Here is a 24,500-nt window from a genome sequence, read left to right on the forward strand (position 1 = left end):
GTTGCTGCTGGGCTATAAAAGCCTTTATCCCGTAATTACCAGAGATATCTATGAAAGTGAGCAGGGGGAGCAGAGAGAGGAAAGATGGAGAGCATTCAGGAGAGCCTGTCACACAGAGCATGCAGGAGAGTCTGTCATCTCCTCACAATTCATTTAAATACATTATTACTAAGAATGGATGAATCCCACTCTCCATATCGCTGGATATGTTTGAAACTGCAGAAGAATCAGGGCAGAAGACTGGTAGTAAACCAGTAAACCTTACTGGTTGTGACAGATGGCATTAAGTGTGGTTCACAGCCTTCTAAAGCTCATAATAAAAAGTACTGGTATAGTTGATCTGAAGAAGGCAATATATTCTCAGGCCTTTGTGAGCAGATCTACTGAGCAGTTAGTTAAACATATAAACATGAACCTGCTGTCTGTGTGCCGCGTGCAGAAGAGATGTGATAGGAGGATCTGAAGGCCGTGCCTGTATGGAGAGAGAGACTTCAGAAGCTCTGCCAGGAGCCCCTGTCCAATGTGAACCTGATCGACTTCTCTGGCAATTGATATCTGAAATATCAATTTATAGCCATCTCAATCATTTTCATGTTTTGATGTGCTTAGGAGTTTATAAGACAATCTGAGCTGATAGGCACCAATAACAAGAAGCTATTGGTCTTTTTATAATATTTTATTAAAAAAGAAAAAGAGCCTGTACATTAAGCGGATACAGTGCCCTCAGAAAGTATTCATACCCCTTGACTTGTTCCACATTTTGTTGTGTTTCAGCCTGAATTCAAAATGCATTAAATATATGTTTTCTCTCACCCATCTACACACAATACCCCATAATGACAAAGTGAAAACCTATTTTTTTAGAAATGTTTGAAAATGTATTGAAAATGAAATACAGAAATATCTTATTTACAGAAGTATTTACAGCCCTGAGGCAATACTTTGTAGAAGCATATTTGGAAGTGATTACAGCTGTGAGTCTTTCTGGGTAAGTCTCTAAGAGCTTTCCACACCCATTATTCTTCTCAAAATTCTTCAAGTTCTGTCAAATTGGTTATTGATCATTGCTTGACAACCATTTTCATGTCTTGTCATAGATTTCCAAGTAGATTTTAGTGAAAACTGTAACTCGACCACTCAGGAACTGTCTTCTTGGTAATCAAGTGCAGTGTAGATTTGGCCTTGTGTTTAGGTCATTGTCCTGCTGAAAGGTGAATTCATCTCCCAGTGTCTGGTGAAAAGCAGACTGATTCAGGTTTTCCTCTAGGATTCTCCTGTGCTTTGCTCAATTCCATTTACTTTTTATCCTGGAAAACTCCCCAGTCCTTAACAATTGCAAGCATACCCATAACATGATGCAGCCACCACTTGAAAATATGGAGCGTGGTAGTCAGTTGTGTGTTGCATTGGATTTGCCCCAAACATAACACGTTGTATTCAGGACAAAAAGTGAATTGCTTTGACACATGCTTTTGCAGTATTACTTTAGTGCCCTGTTGCAAACAGGATGCATGTTTTGGAATATTTATATTATTTTAACTCTGTCAATTAGATTAGTATTGTGGAGTAACTAAAACATTTTTGATCCTTCCTCAGTTTTCTCCTATCACGGCCATTAAACTTTGTAACGGTTTTAAAGTCACTATTGGCCTCATGATGAAATCCCTAAGCTGTTTCCTTCCTCTCTGACAACTGAGTTAGGAAGGACATCTGTATCTTTATAGTGGCTGGGTGTATTGATACACCATCCAAAGTCTAATGAATAACTTCATTATCACAGGGATATTCACCCATCTACCTTCTTTTCGAGCAATTGGAAAGCCTCCCTGGTCTTTGTGGTTGAATCTGTGTTTGAAATTCAGTGCTCGACAGAGGGAACTTACAGATAATTGTATGTGTGAGGTACAGATATTAGGTAGTCTTTAAAAAAATAATGTTAAACACTATTATTGCACAAAGAGTGAGACCATGCAACTTATTTTGTGACTTGTTTAAGCACACTTTTACTCCTGAACTTATTTAGGTTTGCCATAACAAAGGGGTTGAATACTTATTGACTCAAGACATTTCAGCTTTTCATTTTCAATTCATTTGTAGATTTAAAAAAATAAAAAAACATAATTCCACTTTGACATTATGGAGTATTGTGTGTAGGCTCGTGACAAAAACATCTAAATGTAATTATAATCAGGGTGCAACACGAAATGTGGGAAAAAAACACTTTCTAAAGGAACTGTATTTCCCAACCCATTCCTGTACATAATTCTATATAAGAAGTAAAATGTAAATACTATACTGATACACCTCTGAGTAAATTCAATAAATACATATAAGATTGAGCCAAACTGGCCCATTCCATATTTATATTCACAGAATACAGTCCGTGTAGCAGGTTCAAGGTTGAGCTTACGTGGTCTAGGCTAGTGTTTCCCAACTCCGGTCCTTCAGTGCCCCCAACAGCACATATTTTTGTTGTAGCCTCGGATAAAAACAACTGATACAATTTGGCAAGTGCTAGATGATTAGATGTGCTTGTCCGGGGTCACAACAAAAATATGTACTGTGGGGGTATTGGAGGACCAAAGTTGAGAAACACTGGTCTAGGGGCATGTGACGGGCAAAACTGGGCGTGGCAAGGAATTCAAGAAAGTAAATAACACTTTCCAACTTTCTGCTCACCAAACTCAGCAGTAAATGTTCTATTTTCACTCCCCAGTAGTTCCTGGGGAAAGTGACAGAACTGTGATAGTTTCTCTCAGTGAGAGTTACACATCCTGTTCTCCTGATTTTGGACTTCCTGGTCTGTAAGTCAGCACCAGAGTCATCTCGCCACGCTTCCCAGATGGGACATGTAGAAACGTGTGAGAATGGGGGTTGGTGATGGGACGGGGCAGTGGAGGATCATGGGATCATGCCATAGGGATTGAGACTGTGCCATTGGCTCGGCTGCGGCTGCGCGTGTGGATGCTGGACTCGGTCAGCTCCTCGCCATGCTCCTCAGACTTCTTGTCTGCGAAGGCGGCGAGGAAGCGCAGAGTGACGGAGTCCCACTCCTCAGGAAGCAGCAGCAGCAGGAAGCCCAGGCAGATGATGCAGGTGGCAGCCAGACGCACCACACTGAAGATAACCTCATGTTTCAACACATCTACCGCTACGAATGGGAGGGAGAGGGGGGAGATGGGAGAGGGGGGGGGGGGAGAGGGAGGAAAGGAGGGGAAGGAGGTAGGGGGTACAGAGAGAGAGATGTTTTGATTAATTAAGTAGAAGTGAGGTATAAGAAGAGAGAGCGAGAAGAAGATGTTCTGATTAATTACATAAAGTAACAAACCACAGGACACAGGTGGGAGGACAAACTGAACTGCAGGGGGAGATAAAAGTAGCTAACAATGCGGCTTACAATAAGCACAAGATTGCAAACGTTTCCTCTCTGCTCTATTGGCCTACAGTCTTAGAAAACAATGTGCTATCTAGAACCAAACAGGGTTCTTCAGCTGTCCCTGTAGGATCAGTTGTAGATAGAACTCTTTTGGGTTCCATGTAGAACCCTTTCCACAGAGGGTTCTAAATGGAACCCAAAATAGTTTTACCTGAAACCAAAAAGGGTTCTACCTGGAACAAAAAAGGGTTCTCCTATGGGGACAGCCACAGAAACCTTTTTTCTAAGAGTGTAGACCCCTGCCCCGCATAGCTGTCGTAACCCACTGACCTTCATACAGGCCTCTGTGGTTGAGGAAAATAACTAGTCTGCAGGCATTTATTGTTGCCTTAGAAACCTAATCCACCTTAGTGAGGGATAGTTGCTGCGTCTGTGTGAAGGCACATTGATGATTGGGTTTCCGAGGTGAGAGAGTCAGACTTGCTGTGTAATCTGTTTGCTGTGGGGGCCTAAAGTGCTGACCTCTGGATACAATACCTCTGCATGCACTAGAATAAATAGGCCTAAACACAGATTTCAGAGATGATACAGACATTGAACATTTCCACATTATAAAGATGAAGAAAAGAGCCAGTCTGTTTATTAACAAAAGTCAATGTCAGTTTAAACTTTACTTCACCCACACACGGATGCACGTACACACGCACACACACACACACAGACACATACCTGCATTGCCGGGCACACTGAGCAGTGTCCCTATAGAGATGAGGATGGGGTAGGTAAGCACCACACCAACATTAACCAGGATATTGAACACTGGAAGAGAAATGAGAATGTTAACCAAAATATCTTTCCTGTACACGTGTGTGTGTCCCATAGTTGTGTCCACTCACCAAGCCAGAGCCCAGCCAGGCCACACAGGTATCCCCAGGGCAGTGAGGACAGAGAGCCCCAGTGCTCCACTTTGGTGAAGTAGAGGATGAGGGGGATGAAGGAGATGAAGATGAGATTGAAGACACCCATGGTGGAGAGGAAGTGAGCCACCTCACCCAGGCTGGCACTGCCCAGGAACATCTTAAACAGCACCTGCAGCAGAGGAAACAATGTCCAGGTATGTTATACTGATGGCACTTTTTGTAAAACTAATTGAGAATACTAAGTATTTCAGTAAACAGACACATGCTTATTAAACAAACCTTGTAGAGAGCCGATGTGGAGGCAGAGCCCACAGCCAAGGCCACACCTATGATGGAGTCCCCATGGAAACCATCTGCGTATGCCATCATGACAATGCCTGTGATGGCCATTATGGCTGCCACAATCTGCAGGTAGGGATGAGGGAAGTAAACCAATCAACCTTAATACTTGTGCCTACTGTCCCACTCCCCTGTATGATTTGTTAGATAGCTGTGTGACCAAGCCCAAGGAAGTAATAGTAGTGGTAGAGTACTGACCCGTACACCCATGAAGCGGTCCTTCAGGACGATCCATGACAGCAGGAAGACGAAGGCCTTGTGGCAGCAGTAGAGGGCTGAGACGTCAGTGGCAGTCAGCTTCCTCAGGGCCAGCAGGTACAGGTAGTTAGTCAGGGTCCACAGGATGGAGAAGGGGGCTGTCCTCTTCAGGAACAGCTTGAGTGTCATCCCATCTTCCCCGAAAAGCCTGCTGCATTCTCTGACGAATAGAATTACAGAAAGGAAATGAGGGATAAAGGAATGGGAGAGGCTATTTACTTCTCAAAATTGTTGTTTTTGGTAAGAGCACTTATCAAAGGAATTAGTTCTAGGTCTATTCCCATGAGGAAATGTAAGAGTGGGAATCCAAAAACTTTGGATGGAAGTCAAAACTGTTCGGGTAAATTTGATCATTTTTGTTAGTTTTTCCGGCTGAGAGGCAACGCTTCATTGAAATATGCAGACATCACCATTACTACAATGGCCATTTCTCCTGGTTGCGGTCAATATTCCCATTCACACGCCTGAGTGCCAATGGTAATTAGAGGAGGGATGTGTCATATAAACAGCGTCTCACTGAGCACTGGAGGAGATTAAAGCCACTGAATACTGAACAAACAACATCGTACAAATCTGATAACTACTGTAGCTCCGGTAAACACTTCCGGGTGTCACCACTGATTCAATACACTCCATATAGTCTATGGAGCATATGGCTTCTCAAAGAGAAATACATGTATTATCCCTTCCCCACTGTCATAAGAAATCACCTGAATTTCTGTATAGGCGTTTGCTTGTCCCGGGTGGTGACCACATGGCCTCCGTAGTAGAGAGGGAAGAGGAGGATGTTCCAGTTGGTGCTGAACCAGGAGACGAAGAAGGGGCAGGAGAAGGACTTGAAGGTGAGCTGGACCAGCTGAGTGGTGCCCACCCAGGAGGAGGACACACATAGGACCAATAGGAGGCCCCCCAGCACCTTCAGCACTGTGTTAGCACACGTCTGGTACGATGTCCCCTCTCCACTGGCCTCGCTGCCTGGGGTGTCTGCACGAGACTCAGAACCCTCCTCTCCTGTGGGGGGAAAGCACATGCTGTTGAACTATGTAGGGAATAGGGTTACACCTATGGGCGTAGGTGTGTCTGAAGAGTAAACACTTCAGCACCACGGACAGTGGAACTGGCTTCAGTACAACGGACAGTGGAACTGGCTTCAGCACCAACAACAGTTGAATGGCTTTAGAACCATGGACAGTTTGTGGTTGTTGATGACAGTACACAACTAGTACATGTGTACCACTTGAGTAGCCATTGGCATGAGAGATTAATGACATGCAATTGTGTAATTCAGCAGTGGTTGACCCTCTTTCCATCAACAGACAATCAATTTGAATGTTCAGTTTTCACAATAAAACACTTCAGAATACAGGTGATGTGGGATAGTTTTCACAAATACATTTAAAGTGGATTGTTCCATTGTTCTCAATGGGTTCCATGCTCCATTCTTTGACACTATCCTGGCTGCCTCGCTGAGGTAAGTAAGCAAGAATTGATCATTCATCCTTAGTGAGCAGTAAATCCCCCAGATTGAATAACCTTAGCATAGTGGTTGCTGGTTGCCGATGTCAGAAATAGCACCATGAAGTCATGTGGATACAGTCCTAACATAGTCATGTAGTCATATGCGTACAGAAACCTGATGCCCCAAAACAACTATCCACAATATGTATGTGTCAGCCCAATCACGTGACATCCATCCACCTCTCTAAAGAAACTACAGGATTACAAGAGGTCTGACTATTGAGGAATGAGACTTTTCAAAAACACCTTTACAGCACTGAGCAAGATCTTCCACTAGGACTTTCCCTTGTGGACATAGCAGGGCAACTACGGCAGACTGCTGACATCTTTACAACCGCAAGAAAACATTGTTAAAAGGTTAGCAGACTGGCCTTTTTGTTTTTGCTTGCGACTGTAAAGAGAATAGATTAGCAAAGCTCTGAGTGTGCATTTATGTGTTCAGTGGCTTCAGTGCAAACTGAGTGGTTTTTGGACTGGTGCAGTGTGCGCAGGGAGACTGGGAGCAAGGAGAACCCTAAATCTAACTGTGAGCACACACATCACACCCACTACAACAGACAACCAGGAATTGAGAACAGAAATGTAAGGAATTATATTGAATGCATTAATGGATTGTGGGACTGAATGCCTTATGGGTCATTGCTTACTTGCTGTAGTGTGTGTGTGTGTGTCACTGAGATGATGTGAGGGTGTTTCCGGAGAGAGCTAAGATCCGTTATATAACCCTCCAGAGCATGATCAATTTACACCAGGGCAGGAATAAAATATGACATGTGCTGGGTGTTTGCTGCTCGCTTTCAGCTTGCTGGTTCAGCACTATGGGCTCAGCCCAGCCATTTCCACCATGGCTATAGACATTACATTACAATAGAGCAGGAAGCAGCAGCCTCTCTCGCTCTCTGAGGAGGAGCATTATCAGTGCTCAAAGCAATATGAGTACAATCAGTGCCTCAAAGTTATCCAATAAACCCCCTAACGTGCACCACTAGGCATCGACCCCCTGCTCCCAGAGAGAAAACAAACTGTTGGTTCAGAGCAGTCTCCCCCCCCCCCCCCCCAAAAAAAAAATCTAATCAAAACTATAAAAGTGGCACTAAGATTCATACCTTGACTCTTCCCCCTAGGTTCTCTAAAACAGAAAGCAGAGTGTAATGGAATATGTATGAGATGGAACTCTTTCAAATCCATTTGATTGAAAGAGAACAAGGGTAACATTAATTGCTGGCTTAAAATGTCATAGATGCTTAAGAGTGTGTGTGCTGGGTTCTGTAAAACTTGAACGCCTTAGAAGTAAGAGAAAAGACTTCAGCAGCACATCCAGAATGATAATATCCTTGATACCCAAGACACTTCATGCTCTCTGACCCAAACTTATAATAATGCTGCTATTCAGTACCCACGCTAAGGTGTTGGCAGAAACTTCATGATGACAAACCTAACAGTAACAGCATTGAAAAGCATTCATACACCTACAGTTCCTACATTATATTAGGTGAGCATTGCATCTCTCCGAAGTGCCTTTCCATAGGAAGGAAAAGATAATGCTGGCCAAACACACATTATGAAGACAGACAGTGCATGAGAATCAGTTCCACAAATTATGAAGACAGACAGTGCATGAGAATCAGTTCCACACATTATGAAGACAGACAGTGCATGATAATCAGTTCCACACATTATGAAGACAGACAGTGCATGATAATCAGTTCCACACAATATGAAGACAGACAGTGCATGATAATCAGTTCCACACAATATGAAGACAGACAGTGCATGATAATCAGTTCCACACATTATGAAGACAGACAGTGCATGATAATCAGTTCCACACAATATGAAGACAGACAGTGCATGATAATCAGTTCCACACAATATGAAGACAGACAGTGCATGATAATCAGTTCCACACATTATGAAGACAGACAGTGCATGATAATCAGTTCCACACATTATGAAGACAGACAATGCATGATAATCAGTTCCACACAATATGAAGACAGACAGTGCATGATAATCAGTTCCACACAATATGAAGACAGACAGTGCATGATAATCAGTTCCACACAATATGAAGACAGACAGTGCATGAAAATCAGTTCCAGTCTATGTTGTTTGACTTATTTATTTAAAAGGATTTTGATAGGGAAACTGTATCTCTGTCACACTGAGGTTACTGTGACAACTTTCACTGGCATTTGGAACTCTGGCAATTTGGCTTGGGAACAAGGCGTACAGTGCAGAGTTTTATATTGGATGAAAATGTCATCTCCAATACATCCATGAAATGAAAAACTTAAAAAAAAAACTTTTTTAAAATCAATTAGTATGCCTTAAAACTAAAGATTGATGACGTGTTTTATCGCACTTTGTCCCAGATGGGGACAGACAGATAGACCTTAAGTGGAGAAAGGGAGACAATCAAGAATTGCATGGTTTAAAAGCAGAAGTAACATCATAGGATGTAGATATTGTACGCTAAGCTGCATTTTCTTGTCCTCTTCCCATTGACCATTCAAAGACCATGCCCATACTGACAGGACATAATTCACTGTACAGTACTGTCGTGGGTGCTGGGTGCAGAGAGTGACAAATTGTAGGCTTGTTAGCATCCTGTTTCCCCAGGCAAAAGCACCACGCTCTGATCCATTGCCAGGATGTGGATATTAAAACAAAACTATCATTCCACATTCCACCTCATTAATACTGAATTATTCGCTACATTTGAGCTCCTGTAACAGACTGCAACATTTCCTGCTGATGGTGCTATAAAACGTTAGACTACAATACAGTATGGCACAGCAAATAATAGCATAACAAAAACTAAGGTATCTCAAACACTGTAGTTCGGACATCTGAGAGCGTCATATGGCTGAGGTCTTGCAAAGGACAGGAATATCTCTACGCACTGCTGCTTATTAGGCCTTTACCTAGTAGCTACCTATATACAGTTGTACTGTATTAAGCCCCAAGCTATGATTTGAGATGACTCATAGGAAAAGGTGTGAAATACAAACTCCCATTAAGAGAAGATATACAGGATATGCTGACAACGTGACGCAGTGCCCCTGCGTGGACCTCACATTCCAATCCATGACAGAGGAAGGGTGGTGGAGACAGTGATGGACAAACCAGTGCTGAATATAATACATGACTAGTAGTTCACATTAATGTTCCTATATGGCCTGCAGGGGTATACAGAGGTCAGGCAATGCATCTAGTCCATACCAGGTGAGAATAAAATACATGGTTTAATTGAGGATTAATATTAAGAGTATATTTAGTTAATCTCTGCAAAATAGATAGAAAGACAATGGATATGGACCTTAAAGCCTTAGAGACGGGACGGTGTATGGCTGTGGAGAGAACTGTACCATTTAAAGGACTTGGTACCCATGTCCCTCTCAAAACTAAACACATGCAAGACAAGTAAGTAAGAAGGAACAGATGTGAGAACAGCCAAACCATCAGCCTGTTTGGGCATGGAAACATCAGCAGTAAGGCACCAAGTACAACTTGAACACAACTAAACATATGCTGTGATCTAAGAGTCCCTGTCGATACATTCTGTATCCCCTCTCAAAGAACGGGGAAGAGCAAAGGCATGAATGTTTCTCATAGTTATGTAATACAGTCATTCAAGTGAAAGTATTTAAATAATCATAACAGTTGATTTGTAATATAAGCATTCATCTGATTGTGTATGATCTTGAATAATCACAAGATAATGAAGAACATTTTAGTCTAGCCCTTGTGACATTTCATAGACTTAATGAGGAGCCTAGTATACACTATTCTGTAGAGGGCACATAATGTGCTCTTTACATAATCATAGAAAGCCCAGAGCATAAAATTATACTAAGACTGGACACATCCAAATTTGTTTTAGCTACCTTAACTATCCCCCCCCCCCCCTTTCTCTTTCTTTCTCAACCTCATATTCTGCCCTTTGGGGTTGATTTTAATGAACAATGTAATGACCACATTACACCAAAGCCTATACACAGACATTAATATGGGAAAACAGCAAACCTGCCATAGCTGTTTAGCCATAAGCATTAACAATGCACAAAGATCTGGTAATCTCTCCACTCATATCCCTGCTCTTATAGAAGAGTTTCCAATGCTGCCCATCTTAGACACACAGATACGCACACATACGCAAAACACACAAACGTACACACACGTCCCAGACATGGCGCTTAGGGCCAGACTCCATCCCTACTCCCCCGTCCCCTACCCCCAGTCTGGAGTCTTTACCTTCGGAGATGGGGCAGGTGAGGACCTGGGAGCTGTAGGAGCTGAGAGGAGCCACTCTGGCCGAGTGCTTCTTCATCCTCCACTAGAGGCAGAGCCAACAGTCCCTCCCTGGGATGTGTGTGTGTCTGTCTGCCTGCCTGGACTGCTGCTACACTCAGCAGCTCCTCCTGCAATCCCTCTGCATTCCCAGGCTCCTGGCTCCTCCACAGACGGCTCTCTATCAGTCTCTTCTATCTAAATGTCTATTGATGTTTATATCTCCTTATTTATTTATTTCTCCCTCGTTCTCAATCAGTTGAGCTAACCCCCTCACTGTCTCTTACTCAGATGCTGTCTCTCTTTCTCTCTGGACAGTGCTGGAGCTCAGTAGAAGTGCTGTGGAGTGGAGACTACTGTTGCACTGTCATGCACTGTCTCCAAGGGAGACTGAGATTCAAGTGTGTGGCACCGCGCAATCACTCCCTTCATCGCTTTCCTTTCGTTCTCCCTCCTCCTCCCTTGCATTCCCCTCCTCTTCGTTTGATCCGCAAATCAGCTGCTTTGTTTGGAAGGTAACCAAGCAGCCCCAGCTAATTATGCTGTGTTAGCTGCTGTCCCCTCGCGCTCTCTCTCTCTCTCCTCTGCTGGCACTTCTCCCCTACTTCACTACTCATTCAGTCTTATATTATTTATAGTGGTCCTGTCCTGTTGCCTGTGCCATTGCAACACAAATGAATTGAACTGAGACAGGGAAGGGACTTACCTAAGTCCCACACCACCCCTAACTACCCATTACACCTCACGACATGGAGTCCTAATGCAGTAGGAGCTCATAGAGTCTGGATGAGAAAGAGAATCAAGCCTGTCTGCACATGCTCTCTCCAACACCCACACATCCAGCCCACTTCATGGTGCTCTGTCATGCCAGCAGAAAGGGGGCTGGAGAGAGCATGGACCAGACATCAAATGTAGAGTTGACGTCGGAAGTTTACATACACCTTAGCCAAATACATTTAAACTCAGTTTTTCACAATTCCTGACATTTAATCCTAGTAAAAATTCCCTGTCTTATAGGTCAGTTAGGATCATCACTATATTTTAAGAATGTGAAATGTCAGAATAATAGTAGAGAGAATGATTTATTTCAGCTTTTATTTCTTTCATCACATTCCCAGTGGGTCAGAAGTTTACATGCACTCAATTAGTATTTAGTAGCATTGCCTTTAAATTGTTTAACTTGGGCCAAATGTTTTGGGTAGCCTTCCACAAGCGTCCCACAATAAGTTGGGTGAATTTTGGCCCATTCCTCCTGACAGAGCTGGTGTAACTGAGTCAGCTATGTAGGCCTCCTTGCTCGCACACGCTTTTTCAGTTCTGCCCACATATTTTCAAAAGGATGGAGGTCAGGGCTTTGTGATGACCACTCCAATACCTTGACTTTGTTGTCCTTAAGCCATTTTGCCACAACTTTGGAAGTAAGCTTGGGGTCATTGTCCATTTGGAAGACCCATTTGAGACCAAGCTTTAACTTCCTGACTGATGTCTTGAGATGTTGTGTCAATATATCCACATAATTTTCCTTCCTCATGAAGCCATCTATTTTGTGAAGTGCACCAGCCCCTCCTGCAGCAAAGCACCCCCACAACATGATGCTGCCACCCCCGCGCTTCACGGTTGGGATGGTGTTCTTCAGCTTGCAAGCATCTCCCTTTTTCCTCCAAACATAACGATGATCATTATGGCCAAACAGTTATATTTTTGTTTCATCAGACCAGTGGAATTTCTCCAAAAGGTACGATCTTTGTCCCCATGTGCAGTTTCAAACCGTAGTCTGGCTTTTTTATGGCGGTTTTGGAGCAGTGGCTTCTCCCTTGCTGAGCGGCCTTTCAGGTTATGTCGATATAGGACTTGTTTTACTGTGGATATAGATACTTTTGTACCTGTTTTCTCCATCATCTTCACAAGGTCCTTTGCGGTTATTCTTGGATTGATTTGCACTTTTCGCACCAAAATACATGAATCTCTAGGAGCCTGAACGCATCTCCTTCCTGAGCGGTATGACGGCTGTGTGGTCCCATAGTGTTTATACTTGCGTACTATTGGTTGTAGAGATGAGCGTGCTCCCTTCAGGCGATTGGAAATTGCTCCCAAGGATGAACAAGACTTGTGGAGGTCTAGAATTGTTTTTCTGAGGTCTTGGCTGATTTCTTTTGATTTTCCCATGATGTCAGCAAAGAGGCCCCAGCAGAGGGGTGAGCTCAGGGCATAACCAGCTAGCACATTGTGTCCCTTGGGAACATAGGTTTTAGGTTTTTATTATGCATGCATAGATGTTCATTTTTTCTATTCAAACAGACCCCATTTCAAAAGAAACAAGCACTCATTAAGATCAGGTGTGGCCAATTAGTGGGTGCTACCAACACATCTGAACACACTTAACAAGATAGAGGATAGAGAGAGTTTTCCCGAAAACGGAACGTACATGTTTTCTGAACATGTACATCACATTTAACATGACTTTAAATAGAACCATGTGGAAACCTGTAGGAAACTTTATCCTTGAAGTACTGAAATTCCCACAGAAGAAAGCTGTTTCTTAACATTCTCTGAACTATTTGAGAACATTCCCAATGTCAAACCAGTTAGGTAATGTTCCTAGAACATTACTAAAATTGAAAGCAAATGTAACCATGTTTGAACTGTTAGGCGTAATACAAAGAAAATAACGCTTTTTTGTCAAGTTCCTTAAATGTGCTGAAAATGCTCCAAAGCCAAGCAACTATGAAGCACCATTCTCAGAAAGTTGTGGGAAGGTTGTATGCAAAATAACCATAGGACAACCACGCTCTCACCAAACTCTAAGAAACATATGATTCTCAGAACATTATGTGCTAGCTGGCCCATGGGAGTGTGGTCAAGAGTTCTCATCTCACAGTGCCCTCGCTCCCGGTCATCCTGCCTCTGTCTGCGGTTTTCACAATCAAAGGTTCTAATGGGCCTCGGCATCCTGTCAGCCTATACATCAATAGCATACAACAGCATCAATGCGGTGAGACACAGAGCAGAGGTCCAGCTCCCTGTAATATAATCTTAGTATATCCCCCACCCTGCTTACTCTCACACCAGAAAAATTAATCTCAGGCAAGCCGGGCCAGGGAACATAGCCGTGGGAAGTAAGGGTGCTGAGGGAGATGCAGCACCCCTTGATAAATATATACGTACATCTTTTTTTTTTCTCTCACAAAAGAAGCGCACTGGGCCTTTATTACTCCTGTATGAGTGGACCTAAATACAACAAATTCTATCAGCACCCCCCGCAAGGGAGTGACAGCAGTATTTCACCAGAGATATGAACAACAGTACAGTGAACCTGGGCTGCAGCACCGTCCTATTGGGTAGCCCTGATTACAGTTAACAGGAAACCAGCTGTCACTGCCTTTTTGCAATCATGTGTACTCCAACCTCTCTCTGTCACTATATCGATGTCACTCAGACCCCCCCCCCCCCCCCCCCCTTCCCACTCTCCTGTCTCTCCTCTCCAATTCTCAGTCAGAATCCTGGCAAAGCTACAGAGCATGGCAGATCACAGTGCTTCACTGTTACTCAAATTCTGAAAATGAGTGGGGCAGGGCAAGGCAGTGGAGACTGTCTGGAGAGCTGGCTCTGGCTGCACCTTGTGCTTGTATGGTTCCCTTCCCTGAGGCAGGGGCTAGGAGGGGGGGAGGGGGCACTAAACTTAAAAATAGCCCTGCCTAACCACAGTGGAGACAGGAGCTAGACAGGGAGGGAGAAGAAAGGCAGCTAGTCAGCACATTTGGCCCAAGGATGCTAATCACTGAGAGCTTAGGGGATTGAAATAGGGCACGGATATTGACATAGAGCACAGATATTGACAGAGCATGGATAATGACATATGGCACCGATATTGACATAGGGCACAGATAATGACATAGAGCATGGATGTTGTATGGAGACCAAACTCAGGTACATCTAGATCATGAAAGGCTGAAAAGGTTATTATCCCCCTATCCCTCATTCATAGTGCTGGGATGGGATGCCCATAAGGACTGGGACAAGCCCTCTCACTCTATGTCCCAATGACACACTTCACTGCCGACCTTCACCGACCTTCACTGCCGACCACACTTCACTGCCGACACTCCACCTCACTGCCGACCAACCATATCCCCCTAGCCTCTCATCACAACCCCAGAGACCCCTGACCAGAGTTTACCATAGACAACACAATGCTTGTGTCGCATCTTGGACCAGGGCACAGATTCTAAAATAAACCATGCACTCGTCCATAGCAACGGTGGTGCTCCGGTGTGCTCTGGCCTGAAACACTGACGCAGTCGCCTCATTCAGGCCCTTTGTCATTCAGATTAGCCCGTGTTCCTCTGCCACCGTACAGCCCTTTGCCTTTATGCATCTCTCTGTTAATCAGTACGTCTCAGAGATGAGCAGGAACAGGGAAAAAAGACAGAGAGGTGAGAGAGGACAGACAGGAGAGAGAGGACAGAGAGACACTGAAATAATGTATTAGAGTAGGCGGTAGTGAAATAGATTTCTGACTAACCCATATTATTATTACAAAGGATACATTTTGCATCTATATTTTTCTTAAGCATATTGAATTATTCCAGGGCTATACAACATGGTGTGAAGTTGTGAAGTTAAGATGAATGATTAAAACCATTGCCCATGGTTATAATCGAAGATGACTCTAGTTTTAAGAGGGAGACATCTAGTGGGCATTAGGGAGAGTGGCAGAGTAGGAGCATCAGTTGAGAACATTACCAACATTTTTGTGTATGATGTTAGCGTCTACTGTGTATAAATATAACTCTGGTCATCTAGAGCAACATATGCCATACATATACCCATGTTATGTGCATTCAGTGGTTACTCTAGGGTCACTGAGGCTGTGCAAGTCACTCTGCATGAGAACCATTGACATAGAACCATTTACCTCATTTCTACCAGCATGTTAAATGTGCAACCAGAGGGGGGAAAAAAAACTCTAGACCAGCTTTAGTCCACACAGAGACACATACAAAGCTCTCCCTCGCCCTCCATTTGGGAAATCTGATCATAATTCTATCCTCCTGATTACTGCTTACAAGCAAAAATTAAAGCAGGAAGCACCAGTGACTCGGTCTATAAAAAAGTGGTCAGATGAAGCAGATGCTAAACTACAGGACTGTTTTGCTAGCACAGACTGGAATATGTTCCGGGATTCTTCCGATGGCATTGAGGAGTACACCACATCAGTCATTGGCTTCATTAATAAGTGCATCAATGACATAGTCCCCACAGTGACAGTATGTACAGACCCCAACCAGAAGCCATCGATTACAGGCAACATCCACACTTAGCTAAAGGGTAGAGCTGCCACCTTCCCGGAAGCTTATAAGAAATCCCGCTGTGCCCTCTGATAAACCATCAAACAGGCAAAGCGTCAATACAGGACTAAGATTGAATCGTACTATACCAGCTCCGACGCTCGTCTTATGTGGCAGGGCTTGCAAACTATGACAGACTACAAAGGGAAGCACACCCGAGAGCTTCCCAGTGACACGAGCCTACCAGACAAGCTAAATTACTTGTATTCTCGCTTCGATGCAAGTAACATTGAAACATGCGCACGAGAGCATCAATTGTTCCGGACGACTGTGTGATCACGCTCTCCGCAGCCGATGTGAGTAAGATCTTTAAACAGGTCAGCATTCACAAGGCCGCAGGGCCAGACGGATTACCAGGACATGTACTCTGAGCATGAGCTGACCAACTGGCAAGTGTATTCACTGACATTTTCAACCTGTCCCTGACAGTCTGTAATACCGACATGTTTCAAGCAGACCACCATAGTCCCCGTGCCCAAGAACACTAAGGTAACCTGCCTAAATGACTACCGACCCGTAGCACTCACGTCTGTAGCCATGATGTGCTTTGAAAGGCTGGTCATGGCTCACAACAACACCATTATCCCAGAAACCCTAGACCCACTCCAATTTGCATACCGCCCCAACTGATCCACAGATGATGCAATCTCTATTGCACTCCACACTGCTCTTTCCCACCTGGACAAAAGGAACACCTATGTGAGAATGCTATTCATTGACTACAGCTCAGTCACCTCCTGTACTCCCTGTTCACTCATGACTGCATGGCCAGGCATCATTAAGTTTGCTGATGACACAACAGTGGTAGGCCTGATCACCGACAACGATGAGACAGCCTATAGGGAGGGGGTCAGAGACCTGGCCGTGTGGTGCCAGGACAACAACTTCTACCTCAACGTGATCAAGAGAAAGGAGATTAGTGTGGACTACAGAAAAAGGAGGACCGAGCACGCCCCCATTCTCATCGACAGGGCTGTAGTGGAGCAGGTTGGGAGCTTCAAGTTCCTTGGTGTCTACATCACCAACAAACTAACATGGTCCAAGCACACCAACACAGTCATGAAGAGGGCACAACAAAACCTATTCCCCCTCAGGACACTGAAAAGATTTGGCATGGGTCCTCAGATCCCCCAAAAGTTCTACAGCTGTACCATCGAGAACATTCTGACTGGTTGCATCACTGCCTGGTACGGCAACTGCTTGGCCTCCGACCGCAAGGCACTACAGAGCGTAGTGAGTACGGCCCAGTACATCACTGGGGTCAAGCTTCCTGCCATCCAGGACCTCTATACCAGGTGGTGTCAGAGGAAGGCCCTAAAAATGGTCAAAAAGACTCTAGCCACCCCAGTCATAGACTGTTGTCTCTGCTACCACATGGCAAGCGGTATTGGAGAGCAAAGTCTAGGTCCAAAGGCTTCTAAACAGCTTCTACCCCCAAGTCATAAGACTCCAGAACATCTAATCAAATTGCTACCGAGACTATTTGCAATCCCCCCCCCCCCCCCCCCCCCCCCCCCATTTTACGCTGCTGCTATTCTCTGTTTATCATCTATGCATAGTCAATTTAACTGTACCTACATGTACATATTACCTCAATGACCTCGACTAACCAGTGGTCAGAGACCTGGTCACATTGACTCTGTACTGGTACCTGTACCTGTATGTAGCCTCGCTACTGTTATTTTACTGCTGCTTTTTAATTATTTATTACTTTTATTTCTTATTTTTTACCTATCTATTTTTTTACTTAACATGTATATTTCTTAAAACTGCATTGTTGGTTAAGGGCTTGTAAGTAAGCATTTCACAAGTAAGCATGTTACAAATAAAATGTGATTTGACTAGATTTTTTATATAATGGATTTCCGCATAGGGGTGATTTAAGGAGCTATCCATGTTGTCTTATACATGCTGGTAGTAATTAGGCTTAGTAGACCTCTAGTCACGGCTCCCCTTTTTCCTGTTATCATTCCTTTGGAGGACAGAAGAAGACTTCATACTGAGGTTTAGATAGCCTAATAGACCACAAGAGGGCACTAGGAGGCCAATGATGTACAGTGCCTTGCGAAAGTATTCGGCCCCCTTGAACTTTGCGACCTTTTGCCACATTTCAGGCTTCAAACATAAAGATATAAAACTGTATTTTTTTGTGAAGAATCAACAACAAGTGGGACACAATCATGAAGTGGAACGACATTTATTGGATATTTCAAACTTTTTTAACAAATCAAAAACTGAAAAATTGGCCGTGCAAAATTATTCAGCCCCTTTACTTTCAGTGCAGCAAACTCTCTCCAGAAGTTCAGTGAGTATCTCTGAATGATCCAATGTTGACCTAAATGACTAATGATGATAAATACAATCCAACTGTGTGTAATCAAGTCTCCGTATAAATGCACCTGCACTGTGATAGTCTCAGAGGTCCGTTAAAAGCGCAGAGAGCATCATGAAGAACAAGGAACACACCAGGCAGGTCCGAGATACTGTTGTGAAGAAGTTTAAAGCCGGATTTGGATGCAAAAAGATTTCCCAAGCTTTAAACATCCCAAGGAGCACTGTGCAAGCGATAATATTGAAATGGAAGGAGTATCAGACCACTGCAAATCTACCAAGACCTGGCCGTCCCTCTAAACTTTCAGCTCATACAAGGAGCAGACTGATCAGAGATGCAGCCAAGAGGCCCATGATCACTCTGGATGAACTGCAGAGATCTACAGTTGAGGTGGGAGACTCTGTCCATAGGACAACAATCAGTCATATATTGCACAAATCTGGCCTTTATGGAAGAGTGGCAAGAAGAAAGACATTTCTTAAAGATATCCATAAAAAGTGTTGGTTAAAGTTTGCCACAAGCAACCTGGGAGACGCACCAAACATGTGGAAGAAGGTGCTCTGGTCAGATGAAACCAAAATTGAACTTTTTGGCAACAATGCAAAACGTTATGTTTGGCGTAAAAGCAACACAGCTCATCACCCTGAACACACCATACCCACTGTCAAACATGGTGGTGGCAGCATCATGGTTTGGGCCTGCTTTTCTTCAGCAGGGACAGGGAAGATGGTTAAAATTGATGGGAAGATGGATGGAGCCAAATACAGGACCAGTCTGGAAGAAAACCTGATGGAGTCTGCAAAAGACCTGAGACTGGGACGGAGATTTGTCATCCAACAAGACAATGATCCAAAACATAAAGCAAAATCTACAATGGAATGGTTCAAAAATAAACATATCCAGGTGTTAGAATGGCCAAGTCAAAGTCCAGACCTGAATCCAATCGAGAATCTGTGGAAAGAACTGAAAACTGCTGTTCACAAATGCTCTCCATCCAACCTCACTGAGCTCGAGCTGTTTTACAAGGAGGAATGGGAAAAAATGTCAGTCTCTCGATGTGCAAAACTGATAGAGACATACCCCAAGCAACTTACAGCTGTAATCGCAGCAAAAGGTGGCGCTACAAAGTATTAACTTAAGGGGGCTGAATAATTTTGCACGGCCAATTTTTCAGTTTTTGATTTGTTAAAAAAGTTTGAAATATCCAATAAATGTCGTTCCACTTCATGATTGTATCCCACTTGTTGTTGATTCTTCACAAAAAAATACAGTTTTATATCTTTATATTTGAAGCCTGAAATGTGGCAAAAGGTCGCAAAGTTCAAGGGGGCCGAATACTTTCGCAAGGCACTGTATATAAACCCTGGATCGCTATGTATTGGCCAATGATGTATATAAACCCTGGATCGCTATGTATTGGCCAATGATGTATATAAACCCTGGATCGCTATGTATTGGCCAATGATGTATATAAATCCTGGATCGCTATGTATTGGCCAATGATGTATATAAACCCTGGATCGCTATGTATTGGCCAATGATGTATATAAACCCTGGATCGCTATGTATTGGCCAATGATGTATATAAATCCTGGATCGCTATGTATTGGCCAATGATGTATATAAACCCTGGATCGCTATGTATTGGCCAATGAGTGGCTTTGACGCCACCGGTCAGCCTATAGTTTCACTCCTCAGAAGAAGCAGTCCTCCATAGGAATTAATGTAAGGCTACAGTATTTCAATTAAATGGGACAAAATGACATGTATTTAAATATTTTGCCCTCAGAACAGCCTCAATTCGTTGAGAGCATGGACTCTACAAGGTGTTGAAAGCGTTCCACAGGGATTCCAATGCTTCCCACAGTTGTGTCAAGTTTGCTGGATGTCCTTTGGGTGGTGGACCATTCTTGATACACATGGGAAACTGTTGAGAGTTAAAAACCCAGCAGTGTTGCAGTTCTTGACACAAACCGGTGAGCCTGGCACCTACTACCATACCCCGTTCAAAGGCACTTAAATGTGTTGTCTTCCCCATTCACCCTTTGAATGGCACACATACACAATCCATTTCTCAATTGTCTCAAGGCTTAAAAATGATTCTTTAACCTGTCTCCTCCCCTTCATTTACATTGGTTGAAGTGGATTTAATAAGGGATCATAGCTTTCCCCTGGATTCCCCTGGTCAGTCTATGTCATGGAAAGAGCAGTGTTTATAATGTTTTGTACACTCAGGTACATACATCTCTCTCTGTTGGAGGGACTGGCTGTACTGAACAGGTACTATGCTGCTGTTTGGAGTGAGCTAAGGAACAGGCTGGCCAGCGGTGATAAGGGCAACACATGGTAACCACCACCTCTAACAGTCAACCCATTAGTGGAGTAGAGATCTAGTCTTAACAGATGGGTTGCAGATGCACATTCAAGGTGGTAAATAGCTGTGCATTTCTAACCATCAGTTGAATATTCTGTGCCATACTGTTGCTAAAGTCTCAACAACACTGAGAATGAGATCAAACTCACTTTAAAGAATATTCAGTGTATGCCGAGTTACCTTTAATTACCTACCCTAAGCACCTAGATACTTGTGTGATGTTAATTTGCCTCTCCTGTTTGTGTGTTTGCTACTTTGGCAAAAAAGTCCTTAACCTATTTTGAATAAATATTTCCCCCATTACTTTGTACAGGTTTTTACCCATTCTCAAGAGAGCTACGGGCTAACTGTGTTCTCTATGGTGGTTCAAGAGAAAGCCCACATCCAATTAGACACTAGTTAAAAATAGCACGCCGAAAGAGTGAGGCTTCAGTGGGAAAGTGATTGCAGACATAGGCCTACATGTCTAAGTGAAATCTTAAATGATTCAATTAAAACATGAATGTGATTGTCTGTGTGTCTGGGGAGACTTTTAGAGCCATAGGTATCATAGTGTGCCTTGTCATACTAGTTTCCAAGGAGAGTTCTTATTCTAATGTCAATGTTAATGTGAGCTGCCTGCCTGGCTCGGTGCTGAGTGGCGTTGCCAGGGCCTGTCATTTCACTTCCTCTCGCCTCTGCCAGTCTGCCCAGTGGTGTGCCAGCCCAGCCAGTTCCTCTGGACCACTGAACAGGACATCTCAGCACTTCACAGGCACGATACTATACACCACAAATTATAATAAATGAAACTAATGTTTGTTCAAGGGACACTGAAGTTGCAACTTGGCTGAGCAGGGCCTATGAGGAGTCCCCAGAATTGTTCCGAGGACTGGTGCTGGGGTAAGAGACGGGGAGATATATTTTGTACAATTTCAAAGCAACACTCAAGTCAGTTTTGCCATTTCAAAGTTATTTTATCACTTAATGTGAGCACAACATTTACATTTTTTGTCACATCACTACCTAACAAGTTATCACAAACACTGTGTGAACTTTATTCAAGACCCTCTCTGAAAATGTAGTCCATGATCCTCCTTGGAGGCATATTTTAACTCACTGCAGATGGCAAAAATAGCAAAACGCCAACAGAAAATGGCAAAAAATAGAATTACCCAATGGCGTTGGCAAGATCAAACTAATGTTCTAGATCTGTGCTATTTTTGCTTCAACCCAACAGCAGTCTTCTTTTAAATGATATGCAACATTTCAAGAGACATTTAATTCTAATTTCAAAATCTAAACAAAAACCAACTCACAAATAAGTGTCAGGCAATCCTCAGACATCAACTTCATAGTGTGGAAATATATATAAAACATGGGAAAATCTAATTTTTTGACTGCATTGAGCCTTTAACACTATGAAAGAAAATAATATCAATTCAGACATTCTCTTGCTCTGCTGAAAGTGATTTCCCCTTTTGCCTGGAAACCTGATTCATGATGCACTAGAACATTTCTGTATAATCACTTTGTGACATCTGCTGATGTAAAAATTTGATTGAATTTGGTTGATGCACTAAAGCCTGGTGAAGACTTGTTATTCACCCAGAGTGATAATGTGTGTGACTGACTTCCATTGTTCTTTAGGTCTGAGTAACTTTGCAAGTAATTCATTTTTAGATGAGCTTTTATATAAAAGCTTGGAAATGCTACGAAGCTTGTCCGTGACAAGTCAAATTCAATTCAGTCAGGATATTTCAGTTCAGCTAGGGTATTTCTGAGTATGAATCACAACAGGCTCATGGACACTGAATCAGTGATATTTTTCTCTGATGTCTTCAACAACAGTATAAGTCTTCCTTACATTGGCCCCACATACTGTATAGTAAAATGAACGGCACAATTATAGCCTACAGGATTTCTGACCAGTATAGCATCTTACAGAATACTGGCCTTGATCTCATTAGATTTAGTTTTGTATATGAAATACATCATTTTCACTATAAACCGGTCAAATGCTCTGCTATGTTTCTTCTATACAGTACATTTTGATTTGATTTTGATTTGATAGTTATTGCTTAAATAGAGTTCCCTGTGAACAACCCGTATAATCAATCTCATTTCATCTCAACCCATGATTTCACCACAGCAATCATACATTTATTGCAAATCAAAATAAATCCAATCAATGGTAGCCCAGGCAGATCGCATTGCAGCTTCTTCTAGCACTGAGGTGGCAAGCAGCCCAATGATTATTATATCCAATGTATGCTGCAATGCATGTACAATGCACAGTGGTGGGATTTATTTTTGATCATTGTGTTTCTGTCATTTCACAGACAGTAAAATATAAAGTCCTGCAGAATCAGAGTAATAGAAGCATGGGAGGGAGAGTTGCATGTGAGAAGGGTATCTGTCTACTGTAAAATATTGATTATTTTAATAGCTGCAAAACTATTAACATGACCAGCAACAAACAATTCAATATGCATCTAACATCTAATAGAGTGTATGTTGTCTCCTCTTCATGATCATAAAAACACTACAGTTCAAATGATTTACAGTCATGGTAAGAGGAACAATGGTTTGCATTTATGTCATTTGCATAGATGTCATGTCACATTATGGTATTGCATCTGTCTGTCTGACTGCCTGCTTGTCTGTCTGTGCCTGTCTGTCTGTGCCTGTCTGTCTGTGCCTGTCTGTCTGTGCCTGTCTGTCTGTGCCTGTCTGTCTGTCTGTGCCTGTCTGTCTGTCTGTGCCTGTCTGTCTGTGCCTGTCCGTCTGGATGTCTACTGCTGTTCATTGTTTGTGTCTCAGACCAAAAGTCAATAAGGATGTGAAGAGGAACCTATTACTTCGTCTCCATAGCAGCAGCTGTTTCAGGCACATGTCACCTTAGAATGTGGTTCCATTATGGCTCATTCCACAAACAAATTGAATTGTAGGCTATACAGCACCAATTCCTCTAGCTCTCAGGTATAGAATATATATATTTTTTAATTAAAAAGCCCTCTTCTGACATTACACAATAATCAGTGATTGACAGAATTTGTTGAAAAAACCCAGTAGATATCAGTCGAATAAACAATAGAAAATCACATGCCCCAACAATCACTATATTTTGTGAGTGAATATCATGTTTAAGCCTATTCCTGCAACACCGTATAAATGGTTAACATTCATTTCATATGGGAAAGCAAAGCTCCCCCCTCTGTAATATGCTGGTCACATACAATATAGGCTACTACCCGTGCCATTGTCTCTACCTGGATGACGAGGAGCAATAGTGTGAAATTGACAAAGGCCTTCAGTTTTACGCTTACGTTTAGTTGACTTCTACTTTATTAGTTGACTTATTTTACTGTTTTCTATTTTCAAGACTTACTTCTGTGACTGGAGTAGCCCGGATAATAGCCGTAATAACCAGTGATCCGCAAAATTCTATCCTCAATGTCTTGCACACCGTTGGCGGTCACTTTAGAGGTGGCGTCCGTGTCCCCATAGAGAAGGTGGGTTTCACCCGCTTTGCCTGATAGGTGCGCGTTCAAAGGTTCCAGCCGAAAGCAGGGCTGGTCTCCTCCACCTTCAGCACCCTCGGTACTGATCATCATAAATCCAAACGCGCAGTCAGAAGGGAATGTTTCGTGTGTTCCGCGCTCACCATGCGAAATATAGTATCAAAGGCATCAACTAACAGCTATGGAAGGGCATTCACATTGCACCACACTGTTCGCAAGGCGCGGAGGTTATTGAATTT

At 43.1% G+C, this 24,500-nt stretch overlaps 1 protein-coding gene across 2 annotated transcripts; it reads right to left on the reverse strand.

Moving 5' to 3' along the window:
* Positions 1 to 663: 663 nt before the first annotated feature.
* Positions 664 to 24,500, reverse strand: LOC110497894 (solute carrier family 35 member F4). 2 transcript variants are annotated; one of them, XM_021574345.3, is made up of 7 exons: positions 24,129 to 24,500; positions 5,604 to 5,904; positions 4,834 to 5,053; positions 4,576 to 4,701; positions 4,273 to 4,465; positions 4,106 to 4,195; positions 664 to 3,151 (listed from the first exon to the last, which is right to left on the reverse strand). In XM_021574345.3, exons 1-7 carry the CDS (start codon positions 24,352 to 24,354, stop codon positions 2,910 to 2,912), a joined length of 1,398 nt encoding a protein of 465 aa, XP_021430020.2. In that variant the 5' UTR covers positions 24,355 to 24,500; the 3' UTR covers positions 664 to 2,909. The 2 variants fall into 2 exon arrangements, with proteins under 2 accessions (XP_021430020.2, XP_021430021.2); XM_021574346.3 differs by lacking the exon at positions 24,129 to 24,500 and adding an exon at positions 10,669 to 11,287.

This window comes from Oncorhynchus mykiss, chromosome 19 (genome assembly GCF_057628025.1).
Source record: "Oncorhynchus mykiss isolate SJ-2025 chromosome 19, ASM5762802v1, whole genome shotgun sequence".
Lineage (NCBI taxonomy): Eukaryota > Metazoa > Chordata > Actinopteri > Salmoniformes > Salmonidae > Oncorhynchus > Oncorhynchus mykiss.

Bases quoted from the DNA above. Each gene is read 5' to 3' on its own strand.
- LOC110497894 (XM_021574345.3), bottom strand. From the start codon at position 24,354: ATGATGATCAGTACCGAGGGTGCTGAAGGTGGAGGAGACCAGCCCTGC. The intron at 4,702-4,833 runs GTCAGTACTCTA...CCCTACCTGCAG, and splicing joins ACCGCTTCATGGGTGTACGG to ATTGTGGCAGCCATAATGGC. The intron at 4,466-4,575 runs GTTTGTTTAATA...CCTCTGCTGCAG, and splicing joins CCACATCGGCTCTCTACAAG to GTGCTGTTTAAGATGTTCCT.